The sequence below is a fragment of the Procambarus clarkii genome, chromosome 76, assembly GCF_040958095.1.
Source record: "Procambarus clarkii isolate CNS0578487 chromosome 76, FALCON_Pclarkii_2.0, whole genome shotgun sequence".
NCBI lineage: Eukaryota > Metazoa > Arthropoda > Malacostraca > Decapoda > Cambaridae > Procambarus > Procambarus clarkii.
The window spans coordinates 9,937,162-9,960,360 of NC_091225.1; the positions used below are offsets into that span (position 1 = coordinate 9,937,162).

Genomic DNA, 23,199 nt, shown 5'->3' on the forward strand with positions numbered 1-23,199 from the left:
CATGTGACACTGTATCAAAAGCTTTGCTAAAGTCAAGGTACAGAGCATCACAATCCTTACCACTATCAACTGCCTCAACTATGCTGGAATAAAAAGATAACAAATTTGTTAAACATGAACGGCCATTTATAAAACCATATTGCGACTCAATTACAGTATTAATTTATGTTTTTCAAGATGAAGACGAATTTTATTTGCAATTATAGATTCGAGTAACTTTCCCTCAATAGACGTTAGGCTAATTGGTCGATAGTTAGATGGAAGTGATCTATCTCCTTTCTTAAAAACTGTTATAACATTAGCAACTTTTCATAACTCTGGCACTCTACCTAACTCTATTGATTTATTAAATGTGGTAGACAGTGGCTCGGAAAGCTCCTCTTTGCATTCTTTAAGCACCCTGGCAAACACTTCATCCGGCCCTGGGGATTTGTTTGGTTTTAGTTTTACTATTTGTTTAATTACATCCTCCCTGGTAACTGCTAAACTAGTCAACCTGTCCTCGTCCCCACCTACTTATATTTGTTTGGCTGAAGGCATATTGTTAAGTTCCTCTTTAGTAAATACAGATACAAAATATTTATTAAAATACTACTCATCTCCTCGTCATTATTCGTTATTTGACCTGTCTTAGTTTTTAATGGACCTATCCTTTCCCTAGTCTTAGTTCGATATAACTGAAAAAATCCTTTAGGATTTGTCTTCGCTTGCCCTGCTATGCGAACTTCGTAGTTTCTTTTTGCTTTCCTTATCTCTTTTTTTTAACATTTCTAACCAGTTGTACAAATTCCTGTTCTAAACTAACTTCCCCATTCTTAATCCTAAACTTACTCGCCAACATAGCTCCTCCCACCATACTGTCATTGTTTTTATTGCACTATTTACACATGTTATATATACTTATCTACATGTTTTATTTACTAGAACTATGCAAGTAAGCCGGTATTGTGTCCAAACAGTACAGTGGCCATCATACACTGCATGAGAAATCACACAGCAGACAGCAGACGACGCTACAATTACGACGTCACATCCCTCGCCAAAATAGCTCGTATGGGCCAATAGCAGCTGCCTCGTATGGGCCAATAGCAGCTGCCTCGTATGGGCCAATAGCAGCTGCCTCGTATGGACCAATAGCAGCTGCCTCGTATGGGCCAATAGGAGCTGCCTCATGTTGGCCAATAGGAGCTGCCTCGTATTGGCCAATAGGAGCTGCCTGGTATCAGCCAATAGCAGCTGCCTCGTATGGGCCAATAGCAGCTGCCTCCTATGGGCCAATAGCTGCTGCCTCGTATGGGCCAATCCTGGTCACTAATTTCTGTAAATGCATAATTGACCACAAGTTTATTTTGAAAAGGAACCTAAGAAGTCGTTTGAAGATTCCTAGATGGACGAAATAATGCTGTGGTGCTGTGGCTAGCGCTGTGAACATCGTGAACAGCATTGAATTACTGATATTTGAACATTGTACCCAGTCATTATCCCACCCAGGCTCTTCTATAATACTATCACGGCTAAATAATACAGGTTATATATATATTTTGACATTATTAGGCGATGCTGTGGTCACACGCTGAACAGCAGACCTGTGCGCTCATGCTGCGAGCGCCAGCCTTGGTTGCTCACTCGCTACTGAGGCTCTGACACCCGGCAATGTGGACCATGATTTTTTTTAAAGATGGCGTCTGTTTACAAGAGCCCTGAGGAAGCTGATGTGAACCCCATGTATCCGCGGGAGTTTTGAATGGAACGTGAAAAATAAAAACACCTGGAGGCGCGTTGCGCACCTGAAGCCTGGGCCTGCAGGCGCGTTACGCAGTTAAAGGGTTAAGGTGCAAAATAATATATGGTGCAGAATACCATGAGCTAGTCTGACTAAATCTGTTACCACACCGAGATGTGTCAACAGGTCTACTCAGTTGAGCACACAGGAGTAATCTGAATCTTGGAGAGCTTGGTAGCCCTGTATATACAGAATATCGGCTGGCCAGAGGGCGCTGATGTCTTCTTTAAACTATGAACCGGCTCCTTTAACTGCTTGTTTGGGAGGGCGTGACCTCCCAGTGACCCAGGTGCGAGGTGGGGTGATGAGCCATCGTGCAAGAGGGGGACTGGTAGACTGTCTAGACATCTGGAAGTAGTTGTTGTTGTTGTTCTTGGCTGCAGTTCTTGATTACATAGACGTGAATGAGTAGAATAGGCGATAATGGAGAAGGCCGAATTTCTTCCTAGAGATTTTATCATGACAGCTCGCCCCCGAAGCCTGCTCCTATTGCCTATTTGACTGTAGCAGAGTGTAGAATAGTAGGAGTGGACGAGTTCACCTTGTGGACTCTGGAAAGTGCGTCGGCGACGATGTTGTTGGAGTCTTTGATGAAGTTGGTGATGATTAAGTTCTGCAGGTACAGGACCCAGTGAATGTTGGTTGGTGAACTGGCTCTGCTGCAGAAGCTGAAGATAGTACTTGAAGATGTTGAAGTAGCACTGCAGGACTCAGTGAAGTATGAATCTGCTGTAGAATCGAGCCTGCTGAATAGATTGACGAGAATGTGATCCAAGGAGAGGGTGAGATTGTTCCTCTGATGCAAGACCCAGCGTAGCAAGTGCTGATTGGAGAACTGGGTTAGCAATAGGAACTGAAGGAGATTGTGATACATGATGTTCACATGAAGATGCAGGATTCAGCGAAGTTTGGAGAACTGATCCTGTCGGAGGGACTGAAGAATGTTGAAGTCCGAGGTGAGGTTGAAGTTGTAACCTAGTAGATTGGGTGGTACATTGTGTTGCACTTCGAGCAGGATGTTGAGTGGCTCCTCTGTGATGACTGTAGCTATAGTTCATGATCCCATCTCGCGGTGGTGTGATGGTGTTCCTATCGCCAGGGTAGAAGACTGAAGGTTTTCTAATACCTGTCAGGGCAAGAATGGAGTTAGTACAAGACAAGGATTTACGCCTTTCAAATGCAATGGAAGGCAAGTTTGTCTTACAATATTTTAGCTGAGGGCTGATAAAGTTGTCTGGAGGAGCACGTTTATTTGGATTTGGTTCGTAGAGAGAAGGATCTTTCCTGGTGTTGGAACAGATCAAGAATTTAGAACCATTGTAGTCAGACCAAGTACAACGAGAAGGATTAGAGAATACCTCGGTGATATTGTTTGTCTTACTCAAGTCGTTGGAGGGGTTATCACACTTTTCTGGGGGGAGCCCCGTCGGCTCCCCGGAGCTTTACCAGGCTGATATGCTAATGTCAGACTTTGGCATCAGTCATGTGTATGGAGTTCTAGGGCCTACCGGGGACCACGAGCCAGAACCTGGCCCCCCTCAGAGAGGCAAGGGGAGCAATGGCCTATAGAAACCCCCGTGTGGTTGTAAGCATTCTATGTCTGCCATCGACCGGGTCAAGCATCCAGAAAGGTAAGCATTCCAAAACAAACCCCTATTCTGGTTAAAATTGCTACCTAAAGCCGAACTAGTGGATAGAACTCTCCAACAGAAAACAAGCAAACTAGTATGACGTCACACGTCACCGCGCCGCTGTCTGCGCAGCTTCCCCCTCCCCAGGAGGGGGAAGGGGGAGCCCCAGACCTCCCACGCCGACCTCCCTATCCACCCATCAGTTCTTCGGCTGATGCTATAGGCAGCGGTTATGTGCTCCAGCTCCAGTAGTTGTTTCAGCACTGTACCTAGAGTGTGGTGTCTGTTTTCTAGGTGGTGCGTGAGCCAGAATGAGTCTCCAGTACTCGGGCTGCATGCACCTTGGGTTCCCTTCCCTAGGTGCCCTGTAAGTACTGCCCTTGGGGCTTGGGGCCACCTTCCACAAGTTCCTTGGGTCCTGCCCCTGCTAGGCCGTTTACTGCTTGGTTTTCGGCCGCTCTTTGTGTGCTTGGGTGTTCTGTCTCCCTTGTTCGCCTTAGGGTAAGGGGCAGTTTTGCACTGGTGGGGCGCAGGTACTGTGCAGCTTGTCTTTACCAATCATGGCGGCCGGCTCTGTTCCGCTTGGGTACGCTGTCCTCTTGCAGGGTTTTCTTTTTCTTTTTGTTTATCTACCTGGTGGGGGGGTCTGCCTTCGTTCTTGCCCCTTGTGTCCCTTGTGTTCTGAGTATTTTCTGGTGGTACCCCCTGCTAGGTCCCCGTGAGTGTACACGTCCCGGGGGTTCAGCTCTTAGAAAGTTGTTTGGTAGCTTTGGGCGCCGGTTTGCAGTACCCTGCCTGGGATTACCTGAGCGCGAGTCCTCTTATAGTAAACGCTCGGGACCCTGGGAAACCCCTGGTGGCGCGTGGGTCTGATGGATGTGACCCCAGAGTCCCCCTTCTCTTCCAGCGAGTTTGAGGGTTGCTCTCACCCCTTGTCTCTGGGTGACTCTCTGTTTTGCCTCCGTCTGCTGCCTGTGGGGTCGGTGACACCTTTGACACGGAGTCCTGCGAGTTTTGTTGCTCATTGTGGCTCGGTTACCCAGTTGTGCTGAATAAGCAGGTGCGGGCAGCAGGGGCATTGCACTTTGAGCCTTGGTGGTGGCAACGCTCTCGTGGTTTACTCCCCGCGAGCCCCGGGGCTGCCCCATTTTGGTTCGTGTTGGGACTTGGGGGTGTTGGTTGCTTCGGTTCCTTCCACGCCCCCTTGTCTTTCCCCTGGATCCCCCTTCCTGCCTGCATCCGGTTCCTTACCGTCTGTAGGATCAGGGTGGGGTTTGATGGTGTTGAGACTCGGGCAGTCTCGGGGAATTCCCCTTCCGGGGTAGTGACTGGGGCATTTGAGCCTGTTCCTCCAGCCGTGTTGTAAGAGTCTGCCAGTGGGCTCCCTTCCTTAGTGTTTTCGTGGCTGCCCCGGTTTTCTGGTACGGCCGGGACTTTGGGGGGACGGCTCGGCCCCGAGGTCTGTCGTGTCAGTTCCCGGGGCTGGGGAGGGGCTGACTCTGGGGCCCTTGGCCCCGTAGGACCCCGTGGGTTTTTTCTCCCCCTTTAGGTGGGGCTTGTGGTTACGCGGAGTAGGGTCTTTCCTCCCCACTCGCCGTACGTGCTGTTGGGCGTCGCCCCTCCCCGGGCTCGGTTCCTTGGCCTTTGAGTCGGTTGGTTCCATCCTGTGGGTGGATGCTTCCCCCCCACTTTTTTGGGATAGTGTTTTTGTCACGTTTCCCCATTCTTGGGGTTCTACGTGACTTCTGGTCTCAGGTGCGCCTGCGCCTTTGTGTGCCTTCGGGACTAGTGTTGGCTTCTGTGTTCTCAAGGGTTCGGGAAGGTTTTCGCTACTTCCCGCATTATTGGAACGTCTGTCGGCTCCTCGTCCAGGTTGCCATTTTGGGCTACTTGTAGCCCAGTTGGGCTGCTTGTGGCCAGTGGCCCGGATTGGGCTACTTGTGGCCCTGTTGGGCTGCTTGTGGCCGTGTTGGGCTACTTGTGGCCCGGTTGGGTACCTTTTTGGGCTCTGTCTTCGCTTCGTTGGCCGGTTTTGTTGTTCTTGCTTCCTCTTTTGGCTACTTTTCTAGTGCAGTAGTCCTGGTTGGCGCCTTCCCGCAGAGAGGGTTGTGCTGTTCGGCTAGCGTGTCATGCGCATGCGCCATGGAGTTTTTTTTGGTCTGGAGGTGTGTTTCAGTGCTGGTGTTTTGCGCCCTTTTTTTTCTCAAGTGTTTCGCCTCTTGCTCTTCTCCCCTGCTTTGGTATGTGCCCCTTCACTCCGGGGGTGTCCTGGTTTCCAGCTGTGGGAGGACGCCGAGGTTTTCCCTGTGTCATGGGTTTGGGCTGCCTCCTTCGCCTCTACCCTGCTCTCCTGCGGGTCCGGCTCTGGCGTCTTCACCTGGTGGTGCTCCCAGGATCTTCTGGGCACGGTTGAGTCGTGTCACGTTCGTGCCTCTGTTCGACCGGTGAGTTTCTGCGGTCTGGTGTCTTTTGGCCGGGCGCTGGATGCGGAGATGTTTATATACCTGTCTTTAATTAGGTATATTTTTGTACGACTGAGACCGTTCGCACACCAGTGACTGTCCCTTTTTCAACCCTTCCAGTCCCACTCATGTGCATGTCCAACCCATGCTAGAGTCATTCAGGGGACCCACCTTTTTTCGTGTTATGAGGTGTGTGGGTTGTGGTGCTGGTTATGTACTCACCTGGTAGGGCTCTCCTGGTTGTGCTTGCAGGGTTTGAGCTCTGGCTCTTGGGTCCTGCTTATCTGAAAGAACTTGCGGGATAGTACCAGTGGAGTGCAGTGGTGCTATAGGCACAATCGGGGAACACTGTATAACCATCAGAGGTCTGCGGTTGTTCCACGACCTACTTGCGAGCATACGCCTTATTGCCGGTACGTCCGTGGACTTCCAGGGCACACTAGCCTGTTTTCGAATAGAAGTTCCAGCCCATCCTGGTTGTGGGGTGTATGTGAGCCTGTGGGCTGCTCCAAGCCTGGTGAGCCACCCTCTGGCCGGTCTAGCCTAGCCTCGGGCCGGGCTTGGGGTGTGAATGACCTCCCAGAAGGTATCCAGCAGGTATCGAGCTGAGTTCTCCGCCGTCGGTTGCCTGGTGTGCAGGTTTCTGGGCCTGCTGGGTTCTGTCGTGTCTCCGTTGGCCCTGTCTGGGGTCTGCCTGCTCCATTATCTGCCTTTGCAGAAGCGAGTTGCTATTTACATGTTGCATATTGCGGGGGTGCCTGTTGCTGCTGCTGCACGTGTGCATTGGTACCATGTTTTGCAGTGGCATGTCCTTGTTCCTGTGTCCGGTAGTGGTGTGGCACTTTGCTGCTGTTTTGTGCCTAGGGTTTGCGTATGGGGGTTTGCTTGTTGTTTTTCGAGGTCTTCGGGTCCCTGGCTTGGCCCTCTCATGTGCATGGGGTTTTTCTGTCCCTGCCTGATTATCCACCCTTGGTTGTTTTCCTGGGGTTTTTGTGCTTCAGCTCTTTCATCCTGCCTCTCCCCATTCGTTTTCCTGGCATCTCCTTTGGTCGGTTTTGCCTGCACTTGCTGCTATGTGGGGGGGGGGGTCGGTTTCCACCACTTCATTTCCTTGTGCGTTCCCTTGTTTCCTCCTCTGCCGCAGGGGTGTTCTGCGTGTGTTCCTTGGCTTCTTGGGCATTTTTTCAGCCTGTGTCCTGTGGTGTGCTTCTTTGTCTCGGTCTGTTGCAGTTGCTCGTACCCCTTGGTTTGGGTACTGTTTCTGGCGGCAACCCTTCCACCTTCTTTGGTTTCCTAGCTTGCCCTGCCGGTTGGTTTTTCGGGGTCTTGCAATTTCTCGCGTCGGACCCGTCGTTTCTGAACTCCTAGCGGGCTTGCTTGCTTTGGAGTTTTTCTGTTCGGCAGACGTTCCATCTCCTTGTGCCACCTGGGTTTCGGTGGTCGCGCCTGAGATCTTCCCATGGCTCCGCCTTTCCTGGGCTCGGAGGGGCCTTGTCGGGGCTGCTTACGATCTGCCTTGCGGTCTCGCCTCTGGTTGGTGGTCGGGTGGCTTTGTGGTAGGTGTCCCACCTGCGTACTTCTCTTGGCGGCAGTATGGGGTATTTTGGCGGTCCTTCCTTTTCTTGTCCCTTCTTAGGTGGTTACTCTTGTCAGCGTCGGTTTGGTTTTCTGGTGGGGATTGGGGGCCGTCGTCTTGCCACATACTGTCGCCTCTTTTCGTGCGGCACTGGCGGAGACGCTTCGGCTTGCTTTCGGTCTTGGTTTTGCTTCTGCACCGTTAGTAAGCTGTCTCATGCTTTGTTTCACCTCCGGCCTGTTCGTGCACCGCTTGCACCGTCCTGGTCTCTGGTCAGCGTGCTCTGTCTTCTCCTCGGTTGGTAGTGCCCCTTCGGTTCTGGTTTGTTTTTTCGTCGGCTCTTTTTCCTTTTGGCATTTGCTTCTGGGGGTCGGGTCGCTGAGTTTTCTTGCTCCTTCGGTTTTAGCGTTTTGGTTGTTAGGTGGCAGCAGTCTCCATCTTTCCTGGCGCGGGGTGGGGCTGCTGCATTCTGGAGGGGTCCATGGTTTGTTGGTGCTTGGTTGGTCGGGCCGGGGGTGTGTCGTGTTTTGTGTTCAGTGGCGGCCCTCCGCTGTTGTTGGCGTGCCACGGTATCTGTGTCCGGGGCGCGTTTTGCGTTGATCCGGTTCTGTTCTTCCCGTTTCGCGGGTGATGGTGTCCCAGGTTGTCAGCCGTGTTCTTGCGGCTAAGCTGCCTGTGTTCTTCCCTCATGCCCGGGGTGTTCATGGCTTCGCTGCTCTCGCTGCCGTCTGAGCGATGTGTCCTTGCGGTCATTCGGGCATGGATCTTTGGTGTTCGTACGGGGGCCTTGCTGCTCGTTGTTCTCGTGTTGTTCCAGGGACTTTTCGGGGCTGTGGCCCCTTGGGTTGGCGTTTGCTGCCGGTTGTCTCGCTTCTGTGGGGGGTGCGTGGTGTCCGCCTCCCGGTTCCGTCCCTTTGACCTTCCTCTGTGGGTAGTTAGCTCCGGGGAGCCGACGGGGCTCCCCCCCAGAAAACCAGCGTTGAATGTAATGAAACGCCATTTTCTGGGTGAGACCTGGAGGCTCCCCGGCAACCCTCCCTCCCTCTGGTCGGCGGTTTTCCCGTGTTTTGACATCCAGCCGCAGAACTGATGGGTGGATAGCCGGCGTGGGAGGTCTGGGGCTCCCCCTTCCCCCTCCCAGGGAGGGGGAAGCTGCGCAGACAGCGGCGCGGTGACGTGTGACGTCATACTAGTTTGCTTGTTTTCTGTTGGGAGTTCTATCTACTAGTTTGGCTTTAGGTAGCAATTTTAACCAGAATAGGGGTTTGTTTTGGAATGATTACATTTCTGGATGCTTGACCCGGTCGATGGCAGACATAGAATGCTTCCAACCACACTGGGGTTTCTATAGCCCATTGCTCCCCTTGCCTCTCTGAGGGGGCCAGGTTCTGGCCGTGGTCCCCGGTAGGCCCTAGAACTCCATACACATGACTGATGCCAAAGTCTGGCATTAGCATATCAGCCTGGTAAAGCTCCGGGGAGCCTCCGTGTCTCACCCAGAAAATGGCGTTTCATTACATTCAACACTGGTTTTTCTGATCTTCCTGGTGGTGTCCGTACTGCGGGCACTGCTTCCTGAGGTGTTTCACATTGTCAGCAGCCGTACTGTTCTGGACAGAAACTGCTGTAGAATACCTGATGGTAAAACACGGGATAGAACACAAAGGACCATTACCGGAGCCTGTCTGGGACAGAGGCTCGTCATAGTTGTTGATGTGGCTGAACGGCTCAGAAGACACTGGTACCTGTATTAGGAATGTCTTTAATAGAGGAGCGTTCGGCTTACCTGTCATCTGAGACATGTGACAGTTCTTGACATGGTGTTTAATATCTCTAGTCATACCTGGCCAGTAGTAGTCCTGTTTCAGGGCCTTGCAGGTCTTGTAGAAGCCGTAGTGTGAGCAACATCCCCGGACCAGACACAAGATATCTGATCGTAGGCTGTAGGGAACTACCAGTTGTTTGATGTTGGCCCGATCGTTGTTCACCTTCAATTTCCTGGTTCTATAATGCTGGTATAACACTTTATTTTCTATAATGAAACGAGGGATGGCGTTAGGTTGTATCTCAGCCTGTAAGAATAAAGATGTTAAGGAGGGATCCTCTCTCTGCAACGTATGGAACTCCAGCACTGTGAGATTCGGTGGGAGGCTCGGAGGATCTTGAGGAACAGCTGCAGCAGCTGGTTTCGGGTGAGCAGCTGTGGCCCGCTTCGTCACCATAACAGGAGGGAAGACGTTGTCAGAATCTGTTGCTTGGACCTCTTCAACCAACTGCAAAACAGGATCCTTACCACTGACTTTCTTGGGACCCATGGTGAGATATATAATAACAACTTTTATGGTCAAATGACCAAAAATCCAATAAAACATTGTAAATCCTGGTGAAGAATTCAGGCAGGATAGTCACTGGGCATGAGGCACTGGTAAACTGAGGGGCGATCGCCGTGTCACTACGCGCTAGGTTGGCCTGTACGCGTACCCAACACCCTCGTCTTCAGAGGCAACGCTTGTAATCCAATGTAAATTTTCCGAGCAAATCCTGCTCGTATTCCGAAAAACTCATATACAGGGACACTCATATTCCGAGGTACCACTGTAATTGAACATGTAATATGGAAAATATGAACAGTGTTTGTGGACACATTTGTGATACATGTAAAAGTTTCTTTGAACAGTACGGAGGTTTTACTGCATGAATATTGTAAACCTGTTCAATATACAGTGGTACCTCAGAATACGAGTGTCCCTGTATACGAGTTTTTCGGAATACGAACAGGATTTGCTTGGAAAATTTACATCGGAAGACGAGGGTGTTGGTACGCTAGTCGGCGTACAGGCCGACTAGCCCATGGTGGCACGGCGATCGTGCCTCAGTTTACCAGTGCCTCGTGCCCAGTGACTATCCTGCCTGATTTTTTCACAAGGATTTACAGTTTTTTGTCGGATTTTTGGCCATTTGAGCATAAAAGTTGTTACTGTATTATATATCTCGCCATGGGTTTCAAGAAAGCCAGTGGTAAGGTTCAACCTAAGAAAATTGTTGTGAGTAGAGGCAGTAAAAGATGTCCCTTCTTCATAAAGAAAATGTGTGAAGTATGGGAAGAACTGCAAAGTTTAGTAAAAAAAACTCACCCAGATAAAGCTGTAGCAGGCCGTTACATTGACCTTTTAAATGACAATGTGATATCTTACTACAGACAAGTGTTAGAATGTAGGAAAAAACAAGTGTCTTTAGACAGATTCTTAGTAAGACAAGCAAGTCCTGGTGGTATGCATGCAAAACATGCCAGAGTGTGCACACCAGTGAAGTCCTCACTGCCTGATGTTATAATGGAAGGGGACTCCCCTTCCAAACAGTAACACCTCGACTTGAGAATGGTCCAGGACGGACCGAAACGTCGTCGTCCCTTCAATTTCTAGTGTGTGGTCTGGTCAAAACACCTCTCCTCCTCCCCCCTCCTCACTATCTTCCATACGCCAACAGCAGTCATCAGCAAGGGTAAGTAATAACTTGAAAATACTTTTGTAGTATAGATTTAGATGAGTTAGGTATAAAATTTAGTTGAAGTGAGGTTTTTGGGTAGTCGGGAACGGATTAATTCATTTCCCAATATTTCTTATGGGGAAATTAGCTTCAGTTTACAAGTTTTCAGATTACGAGCTGTCTCCTGGAATGGATTAAACTCTTAAACAGAGGTACCCCTGTACATAGGATTAGCCAGAAAAAAACAAAACAAATGCATTTGTAATTGTGGGAAAAAATGAACATAAAAATATTTGTAGCAACTCGTGCTTGTTGAATCTGGCACGCGACCGCGCCTGAGGGTCTCCCTTCAGGCATCCACCTCATACCTAAGTGACCGCACACCAGTTTTGAATCCTACGATTGCCATATGGCGCTCTTTGCACCCTCAATCCAGCGCCTAAAGGCGCCATACGCAGTGCAGTGGTTAAAGGTGGTGGATCCCCAGACACAGATACCATTGGCGAGATATAGATAATTGATTGACTATAACAGAGTAACTAGGGCAGGGCTATGAACATAGTATCTGATTTTGGAGAAAATGCCTACTGTTTTATAAACTTTTTTAGTAATATCTTGTATATGGCAATGGCAATTTTGTTTGTTGTTAATGTGAACACAAAGGATCTTCCCATCTACTCTGCTTGCAATTTGGGTATTGTTAATCATGACTCGCATATCTTTTTCACATGCAAATTTTGAAATTTCAACATTGTCCAGCTGATGTTTGTCAACTATTATTTACCTGATTTTTACCTGATTTTACCTGAATAAAAAATTATTATCTATGTATCTATCTACCTACTGACCTACCTACCAGTAGATGTACCTATCAATCTTTTTATCATATCAAAAATTATTATCTGTCTATCAATGATCTCACCTCTATTTTGCACCCTCTTTGGCCAAAACAACATATTCTGGTAACACGCAGTATATATTGCTTCTTCACTCTGCCCAACCCTATGGCAGGGGGTTCAGTGACATTATAAAATCTATCTATGATTTCTCTTCTCCATTCATAAAATACCATATCCATTTGCATGAAAAACTTACTTATTTTTCAAAGAATATATTTGCCAAAGAAAAATAAAGCATTCATATTTTATGGTTTTCATAGCAATGTATTTATTTTATATATTTTCCTCTGATATTGTTACTGAACATATGGTATTACTTGTTGAATTACAGGAGGACAGCCTCGGCCAGGCTCCTTTAGTGGTTCAGAAACAGAGGTCAACATTATGGAGAATCTTCTCTCAGATATTCGTTCTGGTTTCACACAGAGAAAATATGTAGAAATGGCTCTCAATAAGGTAAGGGAGATTTTATAAATTACTGATATGAAACTTATAAATTAATGTAGCAACATACTTCCATTTTATAAATAACCTCAGCTTACAATATTCATTTTATATTCAGAGTAAGAAAGGGAAAAAGCTGGATTCTTGGCAGAATGGTGGAGTGACTTCAGAAGATGAGATCTCCCTCTGCAACTCTCCTCGGATGACTCGACGCCGTATGGGGTCCTTCTCGGGGCCCACAGGACCCCAGGGTGAAAACCCAAATAATGATAACTCCCCTGGTAAGAAACATGAAAGCTTCCTATTTCTTTTACCAAGTTTTTACTCTGTTTCATTTAAATATTTAACAACAACACTGTATATACTGTATACAATATATACAGATAAATTTACAGAGAATTACATGTAACTATAGTACAGTTACATGTACTGTACTATACAGTACTATGTACTGTACAGTTACTAGTACAGATATAATCAGTTGCCATTTATCGATATCAGTTGGGACAAATGGCTCTGAATTAATAATTAACACTTTGGCTCGGTAACGACGCAGCATTGCGTGGTTTTCTGTGGGGAGCCCCTACGGCTCTCTGGAGCTTATCGGGCTAATGTTTGTTATATTAGACCGGGACATTAGCTAAGGCGTTCAGACCTACCAGGGACCAGCGCCAGAACCTGGCCCCTTCAGAGAGGTTTCAGGGAGCAATGGCCCTGGAAAACCCCCCTTGTGGTTGGGGGTTTTCCTTATATGCCATCGACTGGGGTTAGGCACCCAAAAAGGTAGGCATAACAAAACAAACCCCACATGGTAAAAAACTAAAACAAAAAACCGAACAGAGAGGTAGAAACTCCCTACAATCCCAAGGAAACAAGCAAACATCACACTTTACTGCCGTGCCGATCGTCCGCGCAGCCCTCCCCGCCCCGAGAGGGGGAGGGGGAGGACCTGGACCTACCGTGCCGGCTACCTAGCTTCAGTTCGTAAGTTATGTCAACCGGGATAGATGCTTCTCTGGCCTCAGTTTCCTAGGCGGTGTTTGCCTTGTGTGGCGTTCACTGCCGTGTGTTGTGTTGTGTGGTGGCCAGGAGTACCTCATCAGTGCTGGGGCTGCATGCGCTTAGTGGCTGACTTCCCTTAGTGCCCTGTGAGTACTGCCCCTGCGTAACAGGGTTATCTTCCCTGGGGCGTTCGGGAACCATTCCATAGAGGTTCTTGCTGCTCGGCATTTGCCTCGCCCTTGGGGCCAGCTGGGCCTTGGGGCCCTTTGTTTGACCCTGGGTAGGGACTGGTATTGTGCTGGTTAGGGCGTCAAGGTGTTGCACGACCTGCCACCTAAGCGGTGACCGGTTCCTGTTGCCTCTGGAGACGGTGTATCAACCAGAAAACCAGGTATCAACCAGGTGTACTTTTGCGGGGTTTTTCTTTTGCTTTTATTTTCATGCCTGGTGGGGGTCTGCCTAGTATGGCTATAGTTCCACTGGTAGTGTTTCGTGGCCCTCTGCTAGGCCCCCATGATTGCACTCGTCACAGAGGCTTTCAGTGCTATCCTCTACCCTCTTGTTATTTTGGGGTTTCTTAATATTGCTATCCCCCACTTAATAGTGGGGGATAGCAACACCTTGCCCTGGCTTCCCGTAGCAGTCAGCCTACGGGCCCTGGAAACCCCTGTCCGGGCTCGGTGGACCATTGAATGTGTCTTCCGGGTTCCAACCCGTCTTGTACGGGATCGTTGGTTGCTGTGTTTACTAGTTGTGTTTTTGCGGGGGTTGAGCTTTGCTCTTTCGGCCCGCCTCTCAACTGTCAATCAACTGTTTACTAACTACTATTTTTTTTTTTTTTTTTTTTTTTTTTTTTTTTTTTTTTTTTTTTTTTTTTTTTTTTTTTTTTTTTTTTTTTTTTTACACACCACACACACACACCCCAGGAAGCAGCCCGTGACAGCTGACTAACTCCCAGGTACCTATTTACTGCTAGGTAACAGGGGCACTTAGGGTGAAAGAAACTTTGCCCATTTGTTTCTGCCTCGTGCGGGAATCGAACCCGCGCCACAGAATTACGAGTCCTGCGCGCTATCCACCAGGCTACGAGGCCCCTTATCCACCAGGCTACGAGGCCCCTGTGTGCTGTGGCCTTGTCTCCGGGAGACAGTCGCCACTTTTACCTCCGTCATGCTGCCTGTTGGGTCACTGACACCTTGGCCCGGAGTCTTGCGAGAGAGATTCTCTGCTTGTTCTCTAGTACTCTCCTGATGTTATTACTGTTCAGAGTACAGTCGGCATCTGTGTTGCAAGCTAGGTTAGGTTGCTGCAACATGCTAGGTTGGTTTCCCACTCGGATGCCCAGAGGCCGCCCCGTTTTGGTTAAGTGCTGTTCGCCCCTTTCCCTCCCTGTTCCCGGCTCCGGATCGTCTGCGGGTTTCGGGGTTGGGGTGGGGTTTAGTTGGGGCCAAGACTTGGGCGATTTTCAGGGGCTGCCCCGTTCGGGTTGGGGACTGAGGTTTTCGAGCCTGTTCCTCCTGTCAAGGCTTCTGGGTCTTACCAGTGGCTCTTTCTTGCTGCCTTTCACATGGACTCTTCCTTTTCTTTAAGGGCGGAGGGCTTGGAGGACGGCTCAGCCCCGGGGCCTCTGTTGCGGGTTCCCGGGGCTGTGGGGGTTGCCTGCTAGCAGTTCTGGGGCGGTTTGCCCCTGCCTGGGTTTTCTGCTATTGGGCGGAGTTTTTCGCCCATCCAGTCTGCTTGCTTCCCACTTTTGCTGGCGTGTTTTCGTATATTTTGCGTCAGTCACAGCCCTCTATTCTGGTGGCCATTTTCTTCTGCTGGTTTCCCCGGCGTGGCCACCAGGGCGGCGTTGTGGTTTGTTTACATGCGCCTGGGTGTGTGAGCGAGCATCTTGGGTGAGTTTTAACCCTTTTTCAGGGGTTTTATTCTCCTGTTGTCATTTCTCTTTGCTTTTCTGGTGTTTTCTGCCCGTTTCCCGTTCCTCTGGGAAAGTTTGAGTGTTGATTTTACACCGGGTTTTTCATTTTGTCTGTTTTGGGTCTGGGCCCTTGGGTTTGGGCTGTGTCCCTGGCTGTTATTCTTGCTCCCACACCTTGTCCCTCGGTTTTTGGTCTGTTTTGACAGTTTCCCTGGGGGTTTCTGTCTGGGGGCTGTGCTTTGCCTTCTGTGGTGTATCTCCGCCGGCAAATGTGGTGGTTTGGGCTCCCCCTGGTTCGATTCCAATTCCTTTGGGTTCTTTGGTTTCGTTCCAGAGGTTTCTTCCTCTTGGGCCCCTTTTGTGGGTTCAGGGGGCTTTGTTTCCTTGTGTGTGACGCGGTTCTGCCTTCTGGAGTTCCAGGGTCTTCCTGGCTTGCAGACTGATCTTTTTGGGTCTTGGCACATGTTGTGGTCGTGCTGGGACTTTGAGGTTTTGTTGTCGAGGTGGGCCTTTTGATGCAGTTTTGTGCCTTCTTCGCCTGGCCGGTGTGGTCGTGCTGGGACTTTGAGGTTTTGTTGTCGAGGTGGGCCTTTTGATGCAGTTTTGTGCCTTCTTCGCCTGGCCGGTGTGGTGCTCTCTGCCCACTTGTCGGCGGCTTGTAATTTTCTTTTCACGTGTATGTGTGTGTGCACATGTGTATGTGCATGCACACGTATATGTAACATACCTTGTGTGTATGTGTATATGCATGATGTGTATATATGTGTATGTATACTTTTTCTTTCGGAAGGGGCTCTGTTCCCTTCTCTGTTGACGGGGCGCTGGGGGAGCAGCTTGCTCTGTTGACTCTCGCATGGTCCCGCAGTTAGTGGGCGCTTTTGGTTGTCTTCTGACCTCTGGTGGCGGCGGTGGACGGCTTCTCCCCCTTTGGGGGGGTCCGGGCTAGAAGGGTGGGCTTCTTCCCCTGCGCATCGTCATGTAATCTTAGTGGGTGCGTTGGATATAGTCGTTCAGCCCCATTCTTCTGGGGTTCCCGTCTGCTCTTTGCAGACATGGGACAGTCGAATCTGCGGTTCTTCTGGACTTCTCCAGTCTGCGCCCTGGATTCTATGCCCTCATCGGAGGACTGTTGTCTCCTGTCTGGCTTCTGTTGGGGCCAGGTGCCTGGATGGTGGCCCTGGACCTCTAGGTCAATTCTTGGCACATTCCTCTCCAGTTTTCTGGGACTGGCACAATTGGTGGTGGGTCTTCAGGCTTGCCGCTTTTGTTGCCTTCCCTATTTTGTAATTGGCACTTGGTGTATTTTTGCATTTTTACCGGATCTTGGTGCCCTTTCTGAGTCTGCTTGGGATTCGGTGTCCGGCCTACCTCGACAACTGGCTGGTGTGGGCTTCCAGTCGGTCCGCTTGTCTGCTCGCCATGGGTGTGGTTTTTTTCCAGATCGCTGGGTTTGGTTTCCTGGTGATCTGGAGGCCATTCAATCTGTTTCCGTCCCGGGTTTGGACCTGGCTGGGCCTTGTTTAGTCCTCTTGGGCCGCTCCTTGTCTTTCCCTCCAGAAGTGTTACTGCGGCTGTGGTCCTGCCTTCGGCTGTTCATGAGGGGGTCCCAGGTTGCTCAGCGGTTGCTTGAGCAGTTGTGCGGGAGTCTGAACTTCGATGTGCTGGTCTGCCAGTGGGGTCGGGTTTGGCTTCGGTGTCTGTTTGGTTCCTTTGGAGACTCCCCTTCCGCCTCTCTTGCAATCGTTGAGTTCGTTACTCCGGGGATCTTGTGTTGGTGCTGCATCACCAGCTTCCTCTTTGGGGTTTTCGGGGTTCCGTGCCTTGGCACCTCCCTGAGCCTTCGCTCGATGTGTTCACGGACGGGTCATCTCTCGGCTGGGGCTTTGTGACCAGTGCTCACCAGGTCGGCCAGGGATGGTGGGGTCTGTCCGTCCGTCGGGCTCACAGCATGGTTCGGGAGTTCGTGGCTGTCTGGTTTGCGCTTCGGAGGGTTTGGGTCACTCGGTGCTCTACCATTCAGCTCCATTCGGACTGTTCTCTGGTGGTTTGTTTCCGGAACCACAGGATTTCTCTTAGGTGTTGACCTTTGGGGTTGGTTCCTTAGAGTGGCTCGTTTGCTGGATTCTCGGGGTTTGGCTAACCGTGATGTTCATGTCTGAGGTGTGTTCTGAGTCCTGGCGGACAGCTGTATCGGTTCATTCCTCAGTTTGCGGATTGGCCAGTCGTCGCCGACTCATGTCGTTGGCTCTAACGGATGTATGGACTCCTGGCTATAGACATCTTCGAGTCGGCGTGGTCTAGGTGTCGCCCATTTTATGCGGCGCCCTTACCTGCCTGCGAGGCGTTCACGGTGGATGCCTTTCAGCAGAACTAGTCGTGGTGGTACCTGTTCCTCTTCTCCCGGTCCAGCTGTTGCACCGGGTTCTGGCTCGGTTGGAGCCCATTCCCACGAGAATAGTCCTATGGTTCCTTGGTGGCCGGCCCAGCTTTATTTTCAGACGCTGCTTGATAGGTGTCTGAACCCGGGGCGTTTTTCCCGCGGCTCCACCTCTTTCGGCAGGTCGGACTGGTCCTGTAAGTGACTGGTTCGGCCTTCTCCTCAGCTCTTCGCGTTTGGTTTTTTGACACGGGTATCACCATCTCTGTGGTGATCAGGTGGCTTTGTTGACGGTGTCCCACCTGCGAGCTTCGTCTCGGCGACAGTATGACATTCCTGGTGTTTTTATGCACTTTTTCTTGCTCTTCGTAGGTTGTCTTCTCCTTTGCATCGAGTTGTCTTGTCCTTTCTTGGGTTTTCAGGACTACAGTTATTTGATGTTTCTTACTGTCACCTCGTTTTGTGTGGCGCTAGTGGAGCCGCTCCGGCTTACGTTCGGGGTGGACGTCACTTCTGCCCCGTTTCGTACGCTTTCTCGTGTTTTGTTTCACCTCCGGCCTGCTCATGCGTCGCCTGAGCCGTCCTGGTCCTTGATCAGGGTGCCTTCTTATCTTCTCCTCTGTTTGTGGTAGCCCTTTCGGTTCAGGTTTCTGCTCTTTGGTACTGGTGGTAAGTTTGTACGTTTGCAGCCTTTCTCCATCCTGGCGACGGTCGAGACGGCTGCTTTCCGGAGGGGTTCTTGGGTTTTTGATGTTTGATTGGTTTGGCCGAGGGTGCGTCCTGTGCTGTCCGATTGCGCTTTTTGCCGTTACCTGCGTACAGTGTCTGGGGATGCGCTTTGGGATGTTCCGGTTCCCCTCGTTCCCTGTTTCAGGGCTTGGGTCTCTCAGGTTGTCCGCAGAGTTTTTCAGTCTTCCAGCCTGCGGTCTGTCCTTGCGCCCATGCTGTTCGGACATTTGCAGCTTTTGCTGCTGTATTGGTGATGTCTAGGGCTCATTTCGAGCGCAGGGATTTGAGGGTCGCACAGGTTCTTGGCTGGCCATTCTTTATGCGTGTCTGCTCCTGTGCGTTCTTGTTGCCTTGGGTTGCAAGTTGCAGCCTGATGTTTCGGCTTCGAGTTGCGGAGTTTGTGGCGGCCGCCTCCCGGGTTAGCCCTTTCTTTTCCTTCTCTTTGGGTATGAAGCTCCAGGGAGCCGTAGGGGCTCCCCACAGAAAACCAGCGTTGAATGCAATGAAACACCATTTTCTGGGTGAGCCCCGGAGGCTCCCCTGGCACCCCTCCCACTGGTCAGTGTTTTTTTCGCGCTGGTTGAAGCTTAGCTTCCGAACTGAAGCTAGGCAGCCGGCGCGGTAGGTCCGGGGCTCCCCCCTCTCCCTCTCAGGGCGGGGAGGGCTGCGCAGACGATCGGCACGGCAGTAAAGTGTGATGTTTGCGTTTCCTTGGGACTGTAGGGAGTTTCTACCTCTCTGTTCGTTTTTTTGTTTTAGTTGTTTACCATGTGGGGTTTTGTTTTGTTATGCCAACCTTTCTGGGTGCCTAACCTCGGTCGATGGCAGATATGGAAAACCCCAACCACAAGGGGGTTTTCCAGGACCATTGCTCCCTGAAACCTCTCTGAAGGGGCCAGGTTCTGGCGCTGGTCCCTGGTAGGTTTGAACTCCTTCTTGAAGTTATCTTGAGATGATTTCGGGGCTTTAGTGTCTCCGCGGCCTGGTCCTCGACCAGGCCTCCACCCCCAGGAAGCAGCCCGTGACAGCTGACTAACACCCAGGTACCTATTTTACTGCTAGGTAACAGGGGCAGAGGGTGAAAGAAACTCTGCCCATTGTTTCTCGCCGGCGCCTGGGATCGAACCCAGGACCACAGGATCGCAAGTCCAGCGTGCTGTCACTCGGCCGACCGGCTCCCTTAGCTAATGTCCCGGAATAATATAACAAACATTAACCCGATAAGCTCCAGGGAGCCTCCGGGGCGCCTCCGGGGCTCACCCAGAAAATGGCGTTTCATTACATTCAACGCTGGTTTTTTTACTCGGGGGGTAGTCCAGTAACGACACAATGTTGCGTCATTTCTGGCGGCAAATTGGAGACAGTTTCGGGATTGGCACGCTGCAGTTTTGGAAATTATATGCATACACACCTGTAGGGAATTTCATTGTGAATACATTGATACCAAAATGAAAGACCTAGGACCAGTATTGAGGTAACAAAGTTGAAAAGAGTATACCCATTTTATTGTTCTTTATTAGCGCTCACTGCGGTAACGCACCATCACGTTCTCTGCTTGCTGTGGGTGGGACACCGGGCTTTTGGAATTTATATTTGCATATACTCCTGTAGGGAATTCTATTGCGAACACAATGACACAAAAAGGAAAGATCTAGGACGAGAATTGAGATGTCCAAAGTGAAGAGAGTGTACACATTTTATTGCTCTTGCATGCTCCCTGGTAACACGCTCTCACTTTCTCTCCTAGCTTTTGGGCTTTATACGTATTTAGTCCTGTAGAGAATTCTATTGTGAACACATTGATACCAAATTGAAAAACCTAGGACGAGGAATTGAGATGACAAAGTGGAAGAGAGCATACACATTTCAGTATGACCGCGCGCTCTATTGTAATGAGAGGCGCCTTGGGGTGGTGCAGCACTCTCTTTCTGGTAACTTTCATCTTGTGGGTGGGTGGAGCGCGGCGCTGTTTTTGACATTATATGCATATATTCCTGTTGGGAATTCTATTCCGAACACATTGATACCAAAATGAAAGACCTAGGACGAGAATTGAGGTGACCAAAGTGAAAGTAGTGTACACATTTTATCGCTCTTGCGCGCTCCCGGGTAACACGCTCTCACTTTCTCTGTTTGTTGCGGATGGTACGCTGGGCATTTGGACCTAATATGCCTTTAGTCCTGTAGAGAATTCTATTGCGATCACAATGATATCAAAATGAAAGACCTAGGACGAGAATTGAGGTAACAAAGTCTAAAAGATTATACACTTTTCAGAATTACCGCACGCTCCCGCGGAATGCCCTAACCCACCCAGGGTAGTGTGGCACATGCGCGCCCAGAACATCAAAGTGTTAAAATTACATGGTAATTGGTAATACAGTGTTTCTGGCATAAAATGGGGAAAACTAAAAGACTTAAAACTAAATATAAAAAAGTAATGAATTGAAGTAGATGAATAGAAATAAAATGACAATTATTACATAATGATTGGAACAACAAAATTTGCAACGGAACTTATTCAATTTACAGCATTAACAGAAGGAATACATTTTTGTAATAAATTTTTACCTAGCAGATAACAGCAGTAGTACAGGTTCAGTAATTAATGGTCTTTAACAGCAAAACATATGATGACTCTGAGGAAGTTATGTAGGTTACATAGAGTTTATCAGGTAGTTCTCTTTTAGACTGGTTGAGAGGACAGAATGTGATAAGGTAGATCATTCCATATTTTCAGACCCTTGATTTGCAGAGCATTTCTGCTTTGGTTAAGTCACACTCTTGGAATATCAAATCAATATTTGTTTCTAGTGAAGTGTCCATGGGTTATGATACATCCCTGTAGAAAGCTGGGGCCAGATTCACGAAGCAGTTACGCACGCACTTATGAACCTGTACACCTTTTCTCAATCTTTGGCGGCTTTGTTTACAATTATTAAACAGTTAATGATCTCTGAAACACCAGGAGGCTGTTTTTAACAATAACTACAGTTGATTGGGAAGTTTTCATGCTTGTAAACTGTTTAATAAATGTAACCAAATCTGTCAAAGATTGAGGAAAGATGTACACGTTCGTAAGTACTTGCGTAACTGCTTTGTGAATCTGGGTCCTGGATTCTTAAAAGAAAACATAAACTGTGTACAGTATATTATTACTGTATAGCCTGTTAAATAATGCTTAAGTATTCTGATTGTACTAATGGTGTTGTGAAAGCAAAGAAAGTTCAGTACTGAACAGAACATACTAAAGATGCAGAAGTAATTCTCATGCTAAGTAGTCTTGAGGTTTGGGAAGATGGATGATGATCATTAAACAGTGGTATGAGGTGGGTGGTTTTTAGTGGACATTGTGGTTGCACCATCTGCTGGGGTTTCTGGGGGAAGCCCCTATGGCTCCCCGGAGCTATTCAGGCTGATATGGATAACCCTAACTTTGGTTAGGGTCGATGTGGATGGAGTTCTTGGCCTACTAGGGACCACGAGCCAGAACCTGGCCCCCCTCAGAGAGGCATGAGGAGCAATGGCCTATAGACATGCACATGTGATTTTGGAGCATTCTATATCTACCAATGACCGGGACAGGCATCCAGAAAGGTAAGCGCCCCTAAACAAACCCCTATTCTGGTTAAAAAGGCCGAAAACAGACGAACGAGTGGACAGAACTCCCCAATTGAAAACGAGCAAACAAGCATGACATCACACGAGTAGCGCCGCATGTTTGCACAGCTGCCCCTTCCCTGGGAAAGGGAGGGGGCAGCCCCAGACCCCCGCGCCGACGATCCACCCTGCAGTTCTTCGGCTGATGGGATATGGCTTGGTCGTTGTGGCTCCAGCTCTAGAGTCTTGTTGTGCTGTCCTCTGTTACAGTACTGTTCTTATGATGGTGTGCAAGCTGGGAGTAATATTCATAGATACTCTGACTGCATGTGCTTAGGGTCACCTTCCCTGACAGCCCTGTAAGTACCACCCTAGGGGCTTGCGGTTCTCTTCCACAAGTCACCTTGAGTCTACCTCTGTTGGTCTTTTGCTGCTTGACGATTGACCGCCCTGAGTGTTTTAGGGGGGTTTCCTCTCTGGTTTTACTTGGGGTAAGTGGTAATTTTTGCACTGGTAGGGGCATGGGATACTGTGTAGCTAGTTTTCACCTATATCAGCGGCCGGCTCTGTTACCTATGGGTACGCTGTCTTCCTGCGAAGTTTTTCTTAACTTTTAGTTTCTGCCTGGGGGGGGGGGCGGGTCTGCCTTGGTGTTCCTAACCCCTTTATACTAGGGTTGTAGTGTTTGGTGGTACCCCCTGCTTCGTCCTCGTGAGTGGACACGTCCTGGGGGTTCAGCATTAGCAGTGTTGATTGGTAGCTTCGGCGCCGGTTAGCAGTACCCTGCCTGGGATTAACCTTAACAGACCCAGTCTAGGGGCCCTGGGAAACCCCGCAGGGTGCAATCGGGTCCAATGGATGAGACCCCTGAGTCTCCTCTCGCTTTTGTGAGTTTGAGGGTTGCTCTGTCCCCTTGTCTCAGGGCGACGATCATTGTTTTTGCCTCGGTCATGCTGCCTGTTGGGTCGGTGCCATATTCGACCCGGAGTCCTGCGAGCTTTGTTGCTTGTTTGTGACACAGTTCATCCAATCTGCTGATGACATTATTCGATTGCAGGTGGCTGGTGCGTTGCAATATAGGTTTAGGTTGTTGCAGCCCGCTAGGTTGGTTGCTTCCCCCGATGCCCCGAGGCTGCCCCGTTTTGTTTATTGGGACCCGGATTTGGGGATGTTGTTCGCTTCCGCCTTGGTTCTGTCCACGTCCCCTCATTCTTCCCCTGCAGTGATTCATTCGGTCTCCTCCCCCCCTGCTTCCGGCTCATAAGCGTCTGAAGGCTTTGGGGTCGGGGCAG

At 49.6% G+C, this 23,199-nt stretch overlaps 1 protein-coding gene across 2 annotated transcripts in view; it reads left to right on the forward strand.

Moving 5' to 3' along the window:
• LOC123771433 (uncharacterized) overlaps positions 1-23,199 on the forward strand; it is a 910,720-nt gene that overhangs the window by 774,148 nt on the left and 113,373 nt on the right. For both annotated transcript variants that reach the window (XM_045763937.2, XM_045763939.2), the window contains exons 18-19: positions 12,169-12,293; positions 12,400-12,562. In XM_045763937.2, coding sequence (XP_045619893.1) covers positions 12,169-12,293; positions 12,400-12,562 — 288 coding nt within the window. The remainder of the gene's footprint in view (positions 1-12,168; positions 12,294-12,399; positions 12,563-23,199) is intronic.